We start from the raw sequence: 17955 nt of genomic DNA, 5'->3' as shown, positions 1-17955 counted from the left end.
ATTGGAATTAAGATTGCCGGGAGAAATATCAACAACCTCCTCAGGTATGCAGATGCTGCCACTCTAATGGCAGAAAGTGAAGAGGAACTAAAGAGCCTCTGGATGCGAGTGAAGAAGGAGAGTGCAAAAGTTGGCTTCAAACTCAACATTACGAAAATTAAGATCATGGCATATGGCCCTCTCAATTACTGGCAAATAAATGGGGAAGAAATGGAGGTAGCGACAGATTTTATTTTCCTGGGCTCCAAGATCACCGCAGATGGGGACTGCAGCCAAAAAATTAAAAGACGCTTGCTCCTGGGGAGGAAAGCTATGGCAACTCTAGGCAGCATATTAAAAAACACAGACATCACTCTGCCAACAAAAGTGCGTATGGTCAAGGCTACGGTTTTCCCAGTTGCAATGGATGGCTCCGAAGGTTGGACCATAAGAAAGGCTGAGCGCCAAAGAATGGAGGCCTTTGAACTCTGGTGCTGGAGAAGACTCCTGCATTGAGTCCCTTGGACTGCAAGGCGATCCAACCGGTCAGTCCTAGAGGAGATTAACCCTGACTGCTTTTTAGAAGGCCAGATCCTGAAGAGGAAACTCAAACACTTTGGCCACCTAATGAGAAGGAGGAAGGACTCACTGGAGAAGAGCCTCATGCTGGGAAAGATGGAGGGCAAAAGAAGAAGGGGATGACAGAGAATGAGGTGGCTGAATGGAGTCACTGAAGCAGTCAGCATGAGCTTAAATTGACTCCAGAGGATGGTAGAGGACAGGAAGACCTGGGGGAGTGTTGTCCATGGGGTCGCAGTGGGTCGGACATGACTTCGCAACTAACAACAACAAAACTTACTAAAACATTAAGGTTAACCAACTGACATTCTCTTACTCCCAAATGAAGCAGCCAAATGGATGAAATACCAGCCTATTGACAAAATGCCTCTTCTATGGGAACTAATTATTTTTTGTTTCATTTCTAACTTTCCCTAATGGCTCAAGAAAGGATATGTGGGGGACTCCTCTCATTTTATCTGAACAGCAGATTTGTGGGGCAAATTTATGGTGACCACATTATCTTGGAAAAAATAAAGAACAAACCTGAAAAGCAAGCAAATCTGAAAGAGAGTCAAAAGAATAAAACAAAATGTTTGTTTTTTATAACTTTGTTTTGCCAAGGAAAATTCAAAAGCAAAACCAAGAAAAACTTGGTTGTCATAAAGCCATATTCTATAAAAAATATCTAAAGCAAAACAATATGTAAATTAATTTTTAAAAGACAAATCAATTTGCATAATTTTCATACAAATATGAAAGACTATGCATTAAATGTTACTATTTGTATGGTAAAGTAAAGGTAAAGGTTCCCCTTGCATGTATGTGCTAGTCGTTCCCGACTCTAGGGGGTGGTGCTCATCTCCGCTCCAAAACGGAAGAGCCAGCGCTGTCCAAAGACGTCTCAGTGGTCATGTGGCCGGCATGACTAAATGCCGAAGGTGCACGGAGTGCTGTTACCTTCCCACCAAAGGTGGTTCCTATTTTTCTACTTGCATTTTTACATGCTTTTGAAGTGCTAGGTTGGCAGAAGCTGGGACAGGTAACGGGAGCTCACTCCGTTATGCAGTGCTAGGGATTCGAATTGCTGAACTGCCAAACTTTCTGATTGACAAGCTCAGCGCCTTAGCCACTGAGCCACTGCATACCATTTGTATGGTAAAAATGACCAAAACAAAGGACAATATTGAGTTTTGTAAAAAAAAAAACAAAGGGCAGTTTTCTGAAATAAAGGGACGGTTTATGGTCCCTGAGTGGAACAGAGAGAAAGTGGCCGTTCAAAGACATCCAGGAAGCTCCTTGGGGAAGTGGAGTCCTGAACCTCACATACTGCAATAAAGTGCCCATCATCGTCATCGTCATCATCTCGGCTGTGCCACCGTGTCACTTACTTGGGTTTGGGTTGGCATGTTGTGCAACCCGTTGTAGTAAAAACCCAAGGTTTAAGGCACACCACATTCCAATCAATGGTAGCCATTCAACGAATCATGTTTAAGAAATCATGGCTTAATGCAGAGTGCAGGATACAAAGAACAAGCCAAGCAGCTCCATCAATGGTCACACTGCAAAACCCGGGCACTTCTGCAGCAACAAACGCAAAGGTCTCTTTACCTGAAGCTCTGCGACCACCTGAAGTGTGAGCACCCAGCCACAAGGCCTGGGAGGATCAGCAGGAGACACAATGCGTTTCAGGAGCAGATCCCTTGGGAATGCGCTAAACCTGAGCAGATGGAGTGTGGAGGATATGTGTGCCTGTGTATACAAGTAGTCTCTACTTACAACCACAATTTGGTTCCTTTGCTAAGTGAGTCGTGCTCAATTTTATGACCTTTTTTGCCATAGTTGTTAAGCGAATCATCGCAGTCAAGTGATTCATTAGGCAAATCTGGCTTCTCCCATTGATTTTGCTTGTGGGGAACCAGCTGGGAAGGTGGCAGGCGATGGCCACAGGACCCGAGGATGCTGCAACCGTCATAAATACATGCAGTCGCCAGGCACCCAAATTTTCATCACATGACTGTGTGGACGTTGCAATGGTTTTAAGTGTGAGGACACTTTTCTCAGTGCTGTGGTAAGGTAACTTCAGTCACTATATGAATGGTTGCTAAATTGACTACCTGTAGACAGACAGACAGACAGACAGACAGACACACCCAAATGAGTCTGAGCACACAGAGTTCCACCCTTTTTCCATCCACTGCAATCCGTACAAAAGGGGGCAGGCTGTGAAGCAAACAGACGTGGCTGCCATTTTGAATTTTTTGATTCTATTTGCAGCCCCCACGCCCCACACCCGGATTCTTCAAAACGATTGTCAGCTGTGACCCCTGGCAACCCGCTCTTCCTTGCCTGAAAGTCAGGAGCTGTGCTCAGGACCTGTTTGCTACAGGGATTCTGTACATTCACAAGCCCCCCCCATTCCCCTCCCCCAATTATTTCCAATAACATCTGTGGGATTGTCGGCAAAATTTCTTCCCCTGTGAGGGCAGCTACAGGCCCCACTGTGAGTCTACTCAGGAGTTACGGGTACCCTCGTTTTCACAGAGCCCCAGGAAAATAACAACAGCAGCCGCTAACGCTCTCTGATAAAACCGTGGATTTTTTAAAAAATGAGATATCTCCAGAAGCTCAGCTGAAAGACTACAATCCTGAAATCAATTTGCTGGGATTCATCTTGCAGGTGTAAAATTATTTAGCACCCGGATCGCTCACTTCCCTTCTCAGTCCATGAAAGCCCCGGATCCACTAAAGCTCCTTTTCTTCTCTTCCTTTCTTTTAAAGGCGAGGCAAGGATGCAGGTTGGTCGTCTGGAAAAGCAAGTCTGAAACTATCTAACCAGATCAGCGGCTGTGTGATGCGTCTCTTTTCCTTTGCTATCATCGTCAGCCAGCATTTAAAATGTCTGGATTTTCAGGATAATCTTGTTTTCCTGATTATTTTTAAGGAATAATAAGGATTTCAGTTCTGTTTCTATCTGCCAGCCATGGAACAGGAAAGAGAATTTCAGTGGGAATTTGACACGAAACCACCACACCCGTGCAAAGCCTTTGGCCTCGTACCTGGGAAGACTGGGGCTGTGGGGACCTGTGGGAAGAAGAGCGCTTAAGGACTGGGTGTGGGGAGACCCAGCATTGCCTCACCGGCCGCTCACAGGCACAAAACAGCCCAAGCAGAAGTAATAACCCACACAAACCAGACTCACCGCTTGCCAAAACAGAAGTCTAGCAGAGGGATGGCAACGCTCTTGGGAAGTGCTGAGGCCGAAGCCACCTTCAAAGGGAGCTTCTCAAAAGAAAGTGGGCTTCCGTCAAAGCAGCCCAGCCGAAGCAGGACTCCCTCAGCCGGCACTGGTGCCCACGATCCCCAGCCAGCAAGGTTGAGAAACCTGCTCTGAGCTGATTGAGAAAGGAAAAGGGGACCAGGGTTTGCTCCTCTTTAAATCCAGCACAAAATATCACACAGATGGCATTCCTGGGCACGGCCCCAATCAAATACAACCCCCCACCCACAAAAAATGAGCAAGAACTCTTTATTGCAAGGAGCTTTTTTGCCCCCTGGGCCTCTTACTCCTAATCTCCTGTCCCTTCCCTTGTTCGTTGTCAGACACGACTTTGGGCTAGAATTGATGGTGCGGCTGTGTGGTGAGAACTCAGTGGGCACTTTTTATGCTTACAAAAAATGCTTCGATTCCCCTGGCAACCAAGCAGGAGATTAAGACTCATACATTGAAAGGGGTCGAGCACCATCTGGTTACCCCGCAAGGCCACCCACCCACCCAGCTCCCACCCGCAGAAACCACAACGCAGGGGTTGTATATACACAGCATGTGAAGTTGTGGTTTGTATTAACAAATGTATTACAAAGCTACAACCTGTTTTGCAACATGTTAAGCCTTCAACCTTGATTTACAAGCAATAGCAGCATCAATATCCAGGTTGCCACAATACAGTAACCTCAAACCAAAGAAACCGCATTGTGACTTAATGTGGTGTGTGACCTATGATCAGTAAGAGACCAGAGCTTGAGCAACTGGCACAGCTACATTTGCTAGCAATTCTGTGTGACTCTTAGAAGGCTTGGGCTGCCTAGAAAGGAAGGACAGGAATGGAAAGGGACAGTATTCTTCACCCTCATCCTGAGAATAAGGTCCCAGGTTTCTTGACTGAAGCTCAGGTGTCTTCATGGCTCCACATTGCTCCACAACCAATGTCTGTGCAAGCAGCCAGGCTTCTCATGTATCATTTAAAAGATTAAGTTTACAGGCTTTAAGCCAGTAGGGCTACAGTGATAGGCTGGAGACCCAAAAGCCTTAGGATGCCACCTAAAGCCCCTTCCCCTATTCCATATCAAGCAGAAGATAAATTATGCCAAAGGTTGAAAACTGCAAAAGCACCCAAAGAATCCCCAAAAGCAAAGCTGGAACGAAGTTTAGTTTCTCTTCCAAAGAATGTTATTTACGTGGTCCCAACTCTTCCTTCCAGTGGGACCCTCCCCCTCCTCCTCCTCCTCCTCTTCCTCCCAACTGCCATGCTAAAAGTCAATGCAACTGCCAGAATTGTAATCCCTTACAGGAGCAACTAGCTTTAACGGGACAACTAAGCCTCACTGCTTTGGGCTTTGGGCTATCCATTAAATCCATGAAATATTCCATTAAATGGGAAGAGGATATCAAAGACCGCATTAAACAGCAGCCCTGGAGACCCTCCCTCCCTCCCTCCCTCCCTCCCAGAGCAAGCCACTCCAAGAATGTCTGAGTAGAAATACAGGCAGTCCCATAGAAAGGAACAGACCCAACTCTACAAGGAGGGGCGCAGCAGGCACAAGGGTGTCTTTGAAGAAGAGGCCCAGGGTCTTGTCCACCTGGCAACATTCCTTTGGCTTTTGGGCTCACTGGGAAGGCTCCACCTTGGGGGGGGGGGTTCAAGCAAAGGTTGGAGAGCCATTTACCTGGGATGATCTTGGAATTCCTGCCTACCGCATGGGATGGACTAGAAGAACTCTAAGATACCTTCCAGTCTAAGGAAGAGCCTTCTAAGAGGATTCTAAGGAGGCACAACAGGCCTCTCTGAAAGCAGAGTTGAGGGGGAGGATCCAGCTCTCAGTCCGTACAAAGGGAGGAAAGATTCCAAATTCTGCTCTCCATTCTTACGTAGTGCTGCTGCACCTTTGAAGCCTGGACTTCAAAGGCCAATCCCAACATCTCTTGAGGGCACAAGGTGGAAAAGGGGGCTTCACAATATTTAGCCCTCTACCAGGACCTCAAAGGCAGCAAAGAGGCCCCTTGGAGCCCTTCTCCTTCGCTTTCTTCAGCAGGGACTCCTCTGGCAATTTTCTCTCCACCTCCATGGCCACCCAGGAAGCTTCACAGCGCTTGGTTTTTGCAATCTCAAATCCAATGGGGGAAGGGGGGGGTGCAAGTATCCTTAATAATCCCTCCCTGAGAGCCAAGCCAGAATTCCTTTCTCCCAAATTAAGGTCATTCAACTGGAAAGACTAGAACCTAGCGAGGAAAAGCAGGTCCCAGCAAGGAGGAGAGGCTGGAATGGCCGTTTCCTCCACCAGATGTCAAAGATGCCTTTCAACAATGTCCCCCAATCCCTCTTTCAGATAAAAGTGGGTCACAGGAACCTGGCTGCTTCCAACAACAGGTTTCTGGGCAACCAGTCCTCCTCCTCCTCCTCACAATCGTTGAGCTAAAGTAACATCCTCACTGCAAATAGTGGGAAAACTGTTCAGTGTGATGATCCTGCAGAGAGGGGGGGGGGATGCAATAAAAACTATTTTGCCCAATTATTCTGATTAGTCCAAAAACTCTCACTTTATCATTTATTCCAACATTCTTACATTTCCCCACTTTTTTCTTTCCTGATTGCCAGTGACTGAATTCCCACATTCCACTAAAACATGGTTTGCTGTAAGGATTACACTGGTCTGGTTCCTATGGAATGATAAATCAAAATAGGTTCACACATCAAGCTAAGTAAAAAGAAACCACAGACTAGTGGAGAGCGTTCAGGAGGAATGACCCAGGTCTAGTTTTCTGCTGTGCCACCCATAACAACTGTGGCTGCAGCTTGTATGCCACCTCAGGCAGAAGGAAATTCTCAGAGACTGAGCAGGATACAGGAGGGAGACCCAGGCAGGGTAACCTGCTGAACCACGGAATCTCTTTGGCTGAGGAAGCCCAGCTGCAGCCCCGGAGCTTTTACTGCCTTGCTGCTTACTTGCCCTTCCTCAAGACACCACCTGCCAAACTGGGCCAGGACAAGGCATGACTGAAAACCTGCAAGCCATAAGCTGGTTTGTCAGCTAAAAGAGACTCAGCGAAAGGAGGAAGCGTCTGCTTCTGCTTCAGCAGCCACACCACCCTGGACAGGCCAAGGAGGCTCTGCCTTGCCACAACAGCAAGAGAACATGACATCTTTAGCCAAAGCGCATACCTGCCTTGTTCTGCCATTACAAGATATGTGCTTCCCTTTGCAGGTAAATGCAGAGAACAAAGGCTGGGAGGAAACAACTGGCAGCTGAAGCTGAGCAAATTCTGGAGACTTTTCTTGGGACCTGGCCCGGCTGTCCAGCACCCCTGGAGCTTGGCCCCCTCTCCTCGACTAATGCTGGGAGACTGTTTTCTGCACTGCTGTGTCAGATTCCTTCTGCTGTAAAGGGCAACTACCGCAGGCCCTGTGACAACTGCATCCGTCACCAGAACTGGATTGGCCAAGAGAGCTTCTAAGGAATCCTACATGAGGCATGGGGACCTTTGCAACCCATCTCCACCTGGAGTCAGTGGATCAGTCCTTCTGGGGGGAAAAGAGGGGCTTTTGTGCAAGAACTAACATGAACAGCTTAGGGGGCTTGGGCTAACCCTACAAAAGGACACTACACTGCCTGGCTGTCAAGGGATTCAGCAGGGAGGGTGGTTACATCTGGTCCTTTACCTTGAAAACCTTCCCCTTGGCAGCTCATCTGTCTGTTAAACGGGGACTAATGAAAACATTCTGATTGGCTTTCATCTGATTTCTGGCAGGCTCAACTAGGGAGCAGGATGCAAGGGAGAATTCTGCGGCAACAGACTTTCCTTCTATCAGCAGAAACTGGGAGAAAACTTCACAGTTGTCTAGAAACTCTACCCAACTAGCTCCCTCCCCCACCCCAATAGCAGCATCTGCATGCAAACAAACATACGCCCTGGAATAGGCAAGGCTCCAGAGAGGTGCTGCACCTGGTCCAGGCGCCGGTGGTGCTTGATCTTTGGGTCTCTGCTATTGGGTGCAGGAAATGGTGGTCTATGACCTCCTGGTGGTCATTAGGGAGGCACAGCAGAAGAGCTGCAAGAGGTCACAGCTAGCAAAAGACCTTTCTCAGAAGCAGCAAGATCTGCCCTCTTGAAAAAGGTTCTCCCAGTACCTTCTCTGGTGTCCTACGGGGCCAAGTGTTTTCCCCAAGGGAGTTAGGCCTAAAGCACACAAAGTGCTTGAGGTGTAAATCAGAGCATCAGCTTGGATCAGCAAAGCCTTTCCTTTCCTTCTTTCCTTTCCTGCTTTCCTTTCCTTTCCTTTCCTTTCCCTGCCTTCGTAAAGGCTGCCCGGAAAGCCTTCAATAGAAATGCTCCTTAGGATTGGTTGGAGGTCAGGTCAGGTCAAGGATACAGGACCTATGTAATTAAAAAATCCTCTGCGGGAACATTTGGTGCATTCCAAGGAGAGGACCAACCCTCCACCCAACCAAACAGAAATGTCTCTTTGCTGCTTTACCTGCTGAAGCTTGTCTCCTAATTTACAAAACTCTTTTAAGCATTGTAAAAAATGCCTCTGGCTCAGATGCACTTGGAGGTTCCTTATCTTTGGTCTGTTTTCATGAGAGCCGCGAAGGGAAGAAATGCACACAGAGTAGCAGAGGCCCAGATGTGGAGCCCTGTTGAAGAGATGCTGGTCTGGCTTTCATGACCTGCTATATAGTCAATGAAAACCAATCGGTGCAACGAAGCTGACAAGGGACTCAGCCCAGCAGAGAATAAACTTGTTTACAAGGCCTGCCAGGCAAAGCAAAGTGAAGGTTGAAGCTGTAAACTATTATTATTATTATTATTATTATTATTATTATTATTATTATTATTATTATTATTATTATTATTATTATTATTATTTGTTACATTAATTTGACACCTATCTTGCCATGGGGCTACTCCAGGCAGCTTACAATTGTTTTTATTCTCCCACATACATGCACACAAAACGTTCCGGTTTGGGCACTCAGTGCCAAAAGGTTTTGCCATCACGGCTCTAGAATAGCCTGCAAAGTGAAGAGTAAGTAAGTTGTTAAATTACCACAAAAGCAGATTTGCTTATAAAATGTTCCTACACTACCAGTAATAAGTAGAAGTTTGTTCTGGCTAGAATACGTCTGCCATCCCCTTCCCTCCCTAACCTCTAAGCCCCAGGCAATTCTCAGTCAAACACAAGCATGTGAAAAATTGTTCTGCCCACCTTGGCCTGAAGGTAAGAGCTGGTGGTCTCTCTAAAAGCCATTATGCAGCTTCTTGGTCCCATAGGCACAAGCTGTGCAAGTCGTCCACTAGCACCCACACACAAATAGAATGAACCGCCTTCTTGAGGTCTGTTCCCAGATCCTGGTATTCAGAAGCATAGCCATACTAAACTTAGAATGGGGAGGGGGAGGAAAGGGAGAGGCACCTATCCTCCAGATGTGTTAGACTACAGACCCCAAGACCAGAGTCCGTGTCGAGATTGATGCAAGATGTGGCCGAACATAGCTAGGACCCCAGAGGTTAGAGAAGTTTTTACTCCTAGCACCCAGAAAGATGTGTTGATAATGAAAAGAAAAATATAAACTATGGTGTTAGAAAAGAAAAGTGCAACTCTCTATGTTTGTAAGTATTCTTTAAAACCAGCAGTGCTTTATGGCAGAGGAAGCCAGACTTTTGCTCCCAGGACCACACAAACTAGGATTGGGTGGCAGAGTTGTAGGAGAAAACCCCGTGAGTGGAGTAGGAGATGCAGCTCCTACTCCTCCCTCAGTGCCAGAAATGCAGCCTGGCTTGGCCCATCCCACATCACACGTTTTTCCATGTCAGGAGGAAAATGGAAGGATAGATGTCCCTGGACAAAATCTTAGAAAGAAACAAGCCTCCCCTCGGGAGGACAGTGCAGGAAAATCCTCATCAGCGGGATTTAGCAGTCTAAGGTGCTTCAATTCCAGGCCTGCAGTTTGAGAAGTGCGGATGGGGCCAGGGGGTCCCAGCAAACACCATCCCAGATGCAGCAATCCCAGATGTGCCTCAAGAGTACCAGAAGCTACAGAGAGGCAGCCAGGAAGTTTGCTTGCCACCCTGAACATGAAGTTCCAAGTTAGTAACATTTTGTAACAAAAGGCAAGAAATTCGTTTCCCCGGGTTTTCTTTCTAATCCAATGGAGGAGCAGCAGCCAGTTCCAGTTTGGGCAGTTTATGGAGCTGGGGGTGGGGAAGTTTGCACTTGAGTTTTCACTTGAAAGTGACTTTGAAGGAAGCGGCCGAGCACCCGAAACAGCCAGAACCTCAAGACTGAAAGCCAGTTGTACTTTGGGCTTCATTCCCCAACATGCCTCTCCCTATCAGAGAAATGTCTTTAATTTCTGATTTAAGATTCTAGATGGTGTGATCTGAGATCTTGGCAACTTCCCAGCCCTTCTGCAGATCAAAGTAATTCAGGCAAGGAAATGCATTCCAGCCATAACCTTCTCTACGACCCCTGCAGCCCCCCCAAAAAAACTCCCCCAATTTCACAGCACCCTCCTTGGACTGGATTCTAGCTTCAAAGGCACTCCCCCCACACACACACCCATAGAGCCGCTCAGAGCAGGAGGCACTTGGGCCCGGGGCCTCTGATCTCAGGCTGACTGTGGGGATGGTGGGCAACGTGGCAAGAACGAGCCGGGAGTCCCCCAGGCGGCTTCCCTCGCCCGGCTCTCGCGGGGCTTCTCGGGCGCTCAACACTGTACACGCATCGCCGGCCGACTCCCAGCCCCGGGCCGCACCTGGCGCAACTGCGGCATTCCCCTCGGCCGGCCCCGTCGCGGAAAAGGGCGGCTGGGCGGGCGGCGGAGCGCGCCTCGCCGGGGTCAGACGGGCAGCCGCAGTTCCCTCCGCCCGCCGGCCTCGGAACAAAGGAGCGCCTCCGCGAACCCCGGCTGGACGCCTCCGCCGCCTCCGCCCAGAGCGACTGTCCGGCCTGCCCCCGCAGGGAGTAGCCGGCGACCCGGCAGACGGAGGCAGCCCAGAGACGGAGCTCAAGGATGCCGGGACCGTCCCGCCAGGCGCCTGGCCGCGATCAGGAGGAAGCGGCCGGAGGGGCGGCGGACGCAGTGCGGACCGCCCCGGCCGTCGGAGCGAGGCTTCGGCCCGGGGGGAACGGCGGCGGGGCTCCTCCCGCCGGTCCCGCAGCCATGACAGCCCGGCCGCCCGGGCCGAGAAGGCGGGGCCGCCCCGCTGGCTTCCAGGCTGCCGCCGCCGCCGCTGCCCACCCGGCCACGCGGGAGATCCCGCCGCCGCCGCCGCCGCCTCACCTTTGTAGCGCTCCAGCACGTCCTCGTAGGCCTGCACGAACTCCTTCTCCTGGCTGCGGTTGAGCGGCAGCTGGCCCGGCACGTAGCCGGCCATGGCGCTTCTCGGGCGGACGGGCCGGCAGGCGGCCGATGCCCAGTGCAGAGCCCGCGGACAGAGGCGGCAGGAATACGGGCAGAGGCGGCGGAAGCGGCCCGGCGCTCGGGTCAGCCACTGGAGCCCAACGCGGCGTCTGCGCCTCCCCGCCGGCTCCGCGACCGGCTCGTCTCGGCCTCCCGGCTGTGTGGCTCCACCCGCCGCTGTCAGGAAGGCCCCGGCCGGCCCCCGCTTGGCTGCTCGCCTCGCCCGGCCCGCCCCCCCCCTCGACCCGCGAAGCGGCGGGGACGCCCGGCGGCCGGCTGGGGAACTGCGGGGCAGACTGCGCCCAGCCCCGCGACGCTGGCGGCGGAGTGGAAGGCGGCTCCGCGGCAGGCAGAACCCGGGCGGAAGGCGAAGGAAGGCCGGCGCGGCGGCACCGGGGAGGCCTCATTCTGCCCGAAGAGGCGTAGAGATGGGAGAGCGTGGCGGGAGGGGCAGCGGATGCTACGCCGTGATTGCAGCCGCAGTTTGGGATGCAAAGCCAAAGCCCGACCCTTGGTTCGCCCGTCCCCCTCTGACCCCCGAGGCCTCGATGGGCGGGCGAGCGGCAAAGGGAAGGGAAGCCTCTGCATTAGGACGCCACAAAGCAGCTTTCCGCATTATCCTGGTTGGGGACCGAGGCCTCCGCTCTAACCTTTGGCTCACAAGTACAGTTGGCGGGGTTCACACGTGACTCTCTGGGAATCAAATCAAGCGCTTCATGACCAAAAAGCGCATATACAGCCAGTCCCCCCCCCTGCACTGGTTAGAAGCCCCCCCCCTGTAGACAAAGAACCACCCGATTGGCTAAGCTGTTGTCCCGCCTCCTGCACCACCTTTCCAGTTGCCAAACTGCTCACCCATCCACCCATGGGAGCCTCCCAGATGTTGGCTTGTCTTTTCAGCCTACTGGCAATGGGGGGCAACAGGCATGGCCATGCCTTGGATCTTGGCTGGACTTCATCTGCCCATATGCCAAATGGAGGCGCAAGATCAGAGTTGCCAGCCAAGAGTGCCTGCCTGTTTGGGCCACCAAAAGGATTACGGGCATCAAGTATTAATAGCATGGCTCATTTGATTCTTTGCTTAGGAAACGTAACTGATGAACTAAGGCGGCTTTCCCAAACCACGATTCAACCACACCATTGTCAGGTAAAATATATAGGCATGAATTCATCATCCAATGACTCTTCGGGTCAAAATCAGCACTCCAAGAATCCAAACATCCACATTTTGCTATAGCTGTAAAAGTGGAAAGTGGTAAAAGTGGAAAGAAAAGTGATGCATAGAAATGGGGTCATGTGTTGAAAGATGTGAAGTTTGTACAAACAAAATAAAATGTATTTTTTTTAAAAGAAATGGGGCCATTTCATTTCACCACGTGTGAAATTTGTGCCTACATTTTCCGGGATTGTTTTCCCAGACCTTCTTAGCAAGAATAGGTTTGATGCAGAAAAAAAATTATAAGAGGTTGCAACTTGCAAAAATGGAAAGGAGTTTGGGCGGCATCTGGTGGAGAAAATTGAGCAGTGGAAGGATTTTTTTAAAAAAGAAAAGCACTCTTAAAGTTTGAGAAATGGTTGTGTATTGCCAAAACAGGCAAAGAATTATGGTCAAAGAAATGGGGGGGGGGGGGAGGTCTGTTTCAGATGAAAACAGCCTGGAATTAAAACAGAGTTTAAGAAGTGAAGCTTGTTCAGCCCAGCATTTCCATCCACAAAAGAAAAATATCTGTCTCAATAAAGAAAAATATCTGTAGCTCAAGGCCGACATGAGGGGTCCTGGTTGGTTGTTTTCTTGCATATTTTTCATTGCCCAATCTAGATAACATTTAGCACTGATGTTACCTAGTTTGAGTAATGAAACATCTGCAAAAAATAACCAAACTCAAGAGAGCATCAAGAACCCTCAAGGATCTGTCCTTTTTCTCCAGCTGTGACCTGAAGCACGCTTAGCCAGTCATAATCCTAGCAACTACTGTCACACAACACTAAGGAAACCCTGATTAAGATTTTTTAAAAGCTTGATTTAATTTTTATGCGCTCTCCTGAAAAGGTCTTATACAGTAATAGTTAAGAATTTGTTCAAAGCTTTGGCCCTTGTCAAAAAATTATGTTTAACTCTTTCATGGAGGAATTGTATTGTGGAAATTCCTTAAATCCATAAAGGCGATCTAATTTGCTACACTCGGGGCACTTTAGCCCCAAATAGGCTGCTCTTGAGGAAAGCTCAACCAGACACACACACACCCTTTCCCCAAGGAGGCATAAATACCCACACACAGGTGATGAAGCTACAGTGGAGTGAAGATGACTGGCATAGAGACAGCATAGAGATCCACAGAAACTAAGGCAGGAAAAGAGGGCGGGGGAATCTACTCACAACAGTTCTGGTGGGACAGCTAATGAAAGGGTAAGCAATGAGCCCTTCTCAGGAAGCCCAGCCCTTTGGTGCCATGGGCTACCCAGACAAAGGGGAGGCCCTCTGGCCAGGTCACTCCTGCTGCTGGTGGTCCTTCCTTCATCACAGATCCTTCAAAGTCTGGCATTTCTTTCCAGGCCTTAGAATGGCCACACATTCTGAGAGCACCTTGGCCTCATCAGCCTTGAGCACCAAAGCACCTCAAGGCAGCTCCACGGTTTCCTAGGATCCGTTTGCACCTCCCAGTCACTGTCGGCGTTTCTCAGGTTTGTAAGAATGACTTGCAATTAAGATCTCAGCTCAGCAATGAGATTGTTATTTCAGTCTTTTGCCCAGCTGAGATTCTGAGAAATGCTTGAGGATCGGCCCCTTTCTGAGTGTCTGCTACATTCTGCTTGGGAGGGGGACAGCCAGCATGGAGAGAGAGCACATGCGCACGCACACCCCAACACATATATATGCACACACTGCCTGTTACCACAGCAACTAGCAGAATGATTACTCAGCCATCCGTGTTACCCTGGCAACCTGCAAAGCACCTTCTTTTCTCACAATTTCTCTCTTGTCAAGCTGGCTCCTTCCATTTTTTATGGTGCCCTCCACAAGCCCATCACACATGCAGGAGTAAGGATTGATTCTCCTGGCCCAAAAGAAGCCCCAGACCCACTGGCGCTCCTGGAGGGAAAGACCAAAGTCTTCCTGTCCCTCTGGGTCTCTCCAATAATTAACCCACATTAGGAGAATAAGGGGCTTTTAAAAAGTGGCAGAACCAGAGGCATCTACTTGGGCGCACAGCCAGGGGCATCAAAGCCCAAACTCAGCCCCTTACATGACTCTACGTAATGAGGTCGTAACGGAAGGACGATATGGCGAGGCTCCCAAGACTCATTTTGTCATTTTCATGGTCAGAAACATATCACCACAGATGAGATAGCGGCTCTCTTCTTCACAGATTGCATTGGTATGGTGCAGTGCAGTGCAGTGGTGGGATCCAAATTTGTTTACTGACGGTTCTGTAGGCGTGGCTTGGTGGGCGTGGCAGGGGAAGGATACTGCAAAATCCCCATTCCCTTCTGATCAGCTGGGACTCGGGAGGCAGAGAAGAGAGGGGGGCGGGGCCACTCAGAAGTGGTATTTACCGGTTCTCCGAACAACTCAAATTTTCCGCTACCAGTTCTCAAAAGTGTCACATAATATTCAACAGAACTGGCCAATTCAGTTGCTCCCGGATGAGCTGATTCCCTCCAAAGGTCACCTCCCCATGGCAGTCAATATGCCCTTCAAACCATTCTCTGACAAGGCTGTGCAGCCTCTCTGGATCTGCCTATGCTTCCAAAAGGCACTTCAGGGCATGTTGCGTAATCCTGGGTGAAGACACGGCTGCTTTAAGGAGTACAAACCGCTGTTCTACTAGTGCCCTAAGCCCAGCTCTACTTTCTCTGCTGCCCTAACTGAAGCAACAGAAGAGATCACATGTGATCCATGTTTTTCAAGAACAAAAAATCCACCATGGCCTATCAGAGGCAGCTCCAATAGGACATAGTTTCCTCCTATGTTCCAAGTCATGCGGGGTAGGCAGGAGGGAAGAATACTATTGAAATGAGCAATAAGCTATACATCCTCATAGCTGCCCCTTTTTGCCAGATCTTCTAATTATTGGAAAACATTTATGTTCACATTTTAAAGTTCCATAAAAACGTTACAAATACCTTTACACATGCCTCACCTGCCACCCACAAATTGTGCCCACTGCAAGCGTCTCTCAGCTGTTGTGTGCAGGGAAAAACTTTGCACAGTAAAGAAAAACTTCCCATGAGTGCAAAAAGTTGTTAATTGCCTCACACCCATGAGAAGTTTTTCTTTACTGCGCAAGGTTTTTCCGTGCACACAACAGCTGAGAGACACGAGGGAGCTGCCAGACTCTGGTAAGATGCGTGTCTCGCAGTGGGGTGCAATTTGGGGGTGGCAGGTGGGACGGGATGGGGCGGGGATGCTAGAGAAGGGGAAAAGGAGATGACTGGCAAAGGGAGAGCGGGGTAGATAGGTAGAAATTTCAAATTTTTTCCCCACCTTTTCCTGTGGGCATGGCTTGGTGAGGGGTCGTGTGACTGACTGGGCGTGAGTGACGTCAAGGTGGCCACACCCACTCAGTCACATGCCATGCCCATCTAGCCACGCCCACTGAACTGGCAGTGAAAATTTTTGAAACCCTCCACTGCTGTACAGCTGCAGGTAGCTACGTAGGTGACCCTACACAGAAGGTCCCAGGTTTTGTCCTTCCTCGCCAGCATTGGTCAACTCTGAACAGGATCCATGTGCAAGCATGGTGTCTGCCAGGACTCATTGTTTCTGGGGTCTTGTCTCTTGTGTGACTGTGGTGCTCCTCGACAAAATAGCCATCACATTTTGTCTGGATGTCCACCAAGAGCTTACACTGGCCCAAAATCTGATTTTTTCAACAGAGGCCACCCTGTCCTTGAATGGCTGGGTGGACTGGACATTAACATTTGAACTACTATAAGTCCATGCATTTGCCATACGCCAAATAAATAATAAATAAATAAATACAATTCTATATATAACCTTAAATGTGGGTCAGTTGCCGAACACCCCAATGCAGTCACATGACTGGGTGGATGCCAGAATTTTGAATCCAGATGGTTGCGGGGGGGGGGGGGAATACTAACTTATATAATAACATAATAAATTTATTCTATGTAAATAAATTTTGCCACTGAAAGGCCAGAGAGAGGCTGGTTTATCCTGAAGGCCATCCATAGAGTTGATATCAACCTGAAAGCATGGAATCAATCAAACTCACGGTTTACTTCTGTGGTTCATTGAAATATAATTGGCTGGATTTAATATTCAGCATGTTGCATGAATACCCACTGTGTTCATAAATTATCGTTTATGGCTGAGCATACTATGAGACTCTAGCAATTGTGGTTTATTCAATAAACCACAATTAAACCTTACATTTACACAATGTGGATGCAGTAACAGGCCCACAGAATACAAAAGAGCACCGCTTTCATTACTTCTGTTTCCAAAACTGAAGAAGCACATTTTATTTTCAAAAGCAGTTCTTACCACAGATTATCACTTCCCAGAAAACTCAACAGGGTTTCCTTTATTTTGGAACAATCCGTTCCACACATTCCAGCTGCCGACTCAAAACTAGGCCCGCGTTCCCCATGCTTTCACTCTCACACCATCAGCCAAGCTAAGCCTCGGACAGCCAACGAGAGCGATTGAGCTGCAGTTTCCAGGTATTTCCATCTTAACTTGGCCTCAGTACCAATTCATGACCATTGTTACCATTAAGCATTGTGGCACATTTTGACAGGCAAACTTCCCTCTCAATCCTGTGTACCCCAAAGACTCCATGAGGTTGATGATGAAAGTTGTTGGCAATGTTGACCTTGCAGCTGAAGTGGCCGTGCCGGGCGAGGGGCTCACGCGAAATGGGTCAGAAAGAAGGAACGTGGCACAAGAACACAAGGGCCCCAATTCAACCCAGGAAAAAAGAAATCCAATGAAATGCCCAGCAACACCCGATAAAATGAATAAAATTAACCTCTCCCATTCTTAAAACTCTAAGCGGGCAGTCCTTGACCTATGACCACAATTGAGCCCAAAGTTTCTCTTGCTAAGTGAGACAATTGTTAAGTGGGTTTTGCCCACAACTTTTCTTGCCACAGTTTTAACAGTGCTATGAATCTCTGCAGTTGTTGAATAACCTAGTTGTCCAGGGAACAATGAACAGTGGCTTTCCCACGGACTTCGATTGTCAGATGGTCATAAAAGGGGATCCCATGACCCCAGGACACTGCAACCGTCATAAACATGAATCAATTGCCAAGTAGCTGGATTTTGATCATGTGACCCCCGCAGATGCTGCAACGGTGGTAAGTGTGAAAACTGGTCATAAGTCACTTTTTTCCGTGTCGTTATAACTTGGGTCATTAAATGAATGCAAGTTGAGGACTATGCTAGGGCTGATACTTGCTTGGATTCAGCTGACCGTAGGTAGGGAGGTTTCTTAATTATGATTTGTTCAACGTCATACAAGCCTAGCCAACTGTGGTTAATTCAGTAAAATATGATTAAGCAAACCACAGTTGAATGCGTTGTTTGAAGTGAGATGGTGATTGTATGGTTAATTAACTGTATTTTACCTAAGCCAAGTTCCCACAACAACACATTGAACCATAAACTAACCAGCACGATGCAGAGTTTCCACTGCCTATTTAATTCACTTGGGAGTGTTCATCGGTTGTCATTGGAATTCCAAAAACAGATTAATTGATTCAGCC

General features: G+C 48.9%; 1 protein-coding gene across 13 annotated transcripts in view; it reads right to left on the bottom strand.

The window, feature by feature from the left end:
• The window catches only part of MACF1 (microtubule actin crosslinking factor 1), a 325486-nt gene that overhangs the window by 292162 nt on the left and 15369 nt on the right, over positions 1-17955 (bottom strand). For 2 of the 13 annotated variants that reach the window (XM_081962867.1, XM_081962858.1), the window contains exon 1: positions 11101-11408. The exons of 10 other annotated variants lie outside the window; for them this stretch is intronic. In XM_081962867.1, the coding sequence (XP_081818993.1) occupies positions 11101-11194 (94 nt within the window). In that variant the 5' untranslated portion in view covers positions 11195-11408. Of the gene's footprint in view, positions 1-11100; positions 11428-17955 lie in introns of those variants that run through there. One more of the 13 variants, XM_081962866.1, reaches the window with a different exon arrangement.

This window comes from Natrix helvetica (genome assembly GCF_964273705.1).
Source record: "Natrix helvetica genome assembly, chromosome: 9".
In the NCBI taxonomy this organism is placed as follows: Eukaryota; Metazoa; Chordata; class Lepidosauria; order Squamata; family Natricidae; genus Natrix; species Natrix helvetica.
This window is presented reverse-complemented; position numbering and strand designations above follow the sequence as displayed.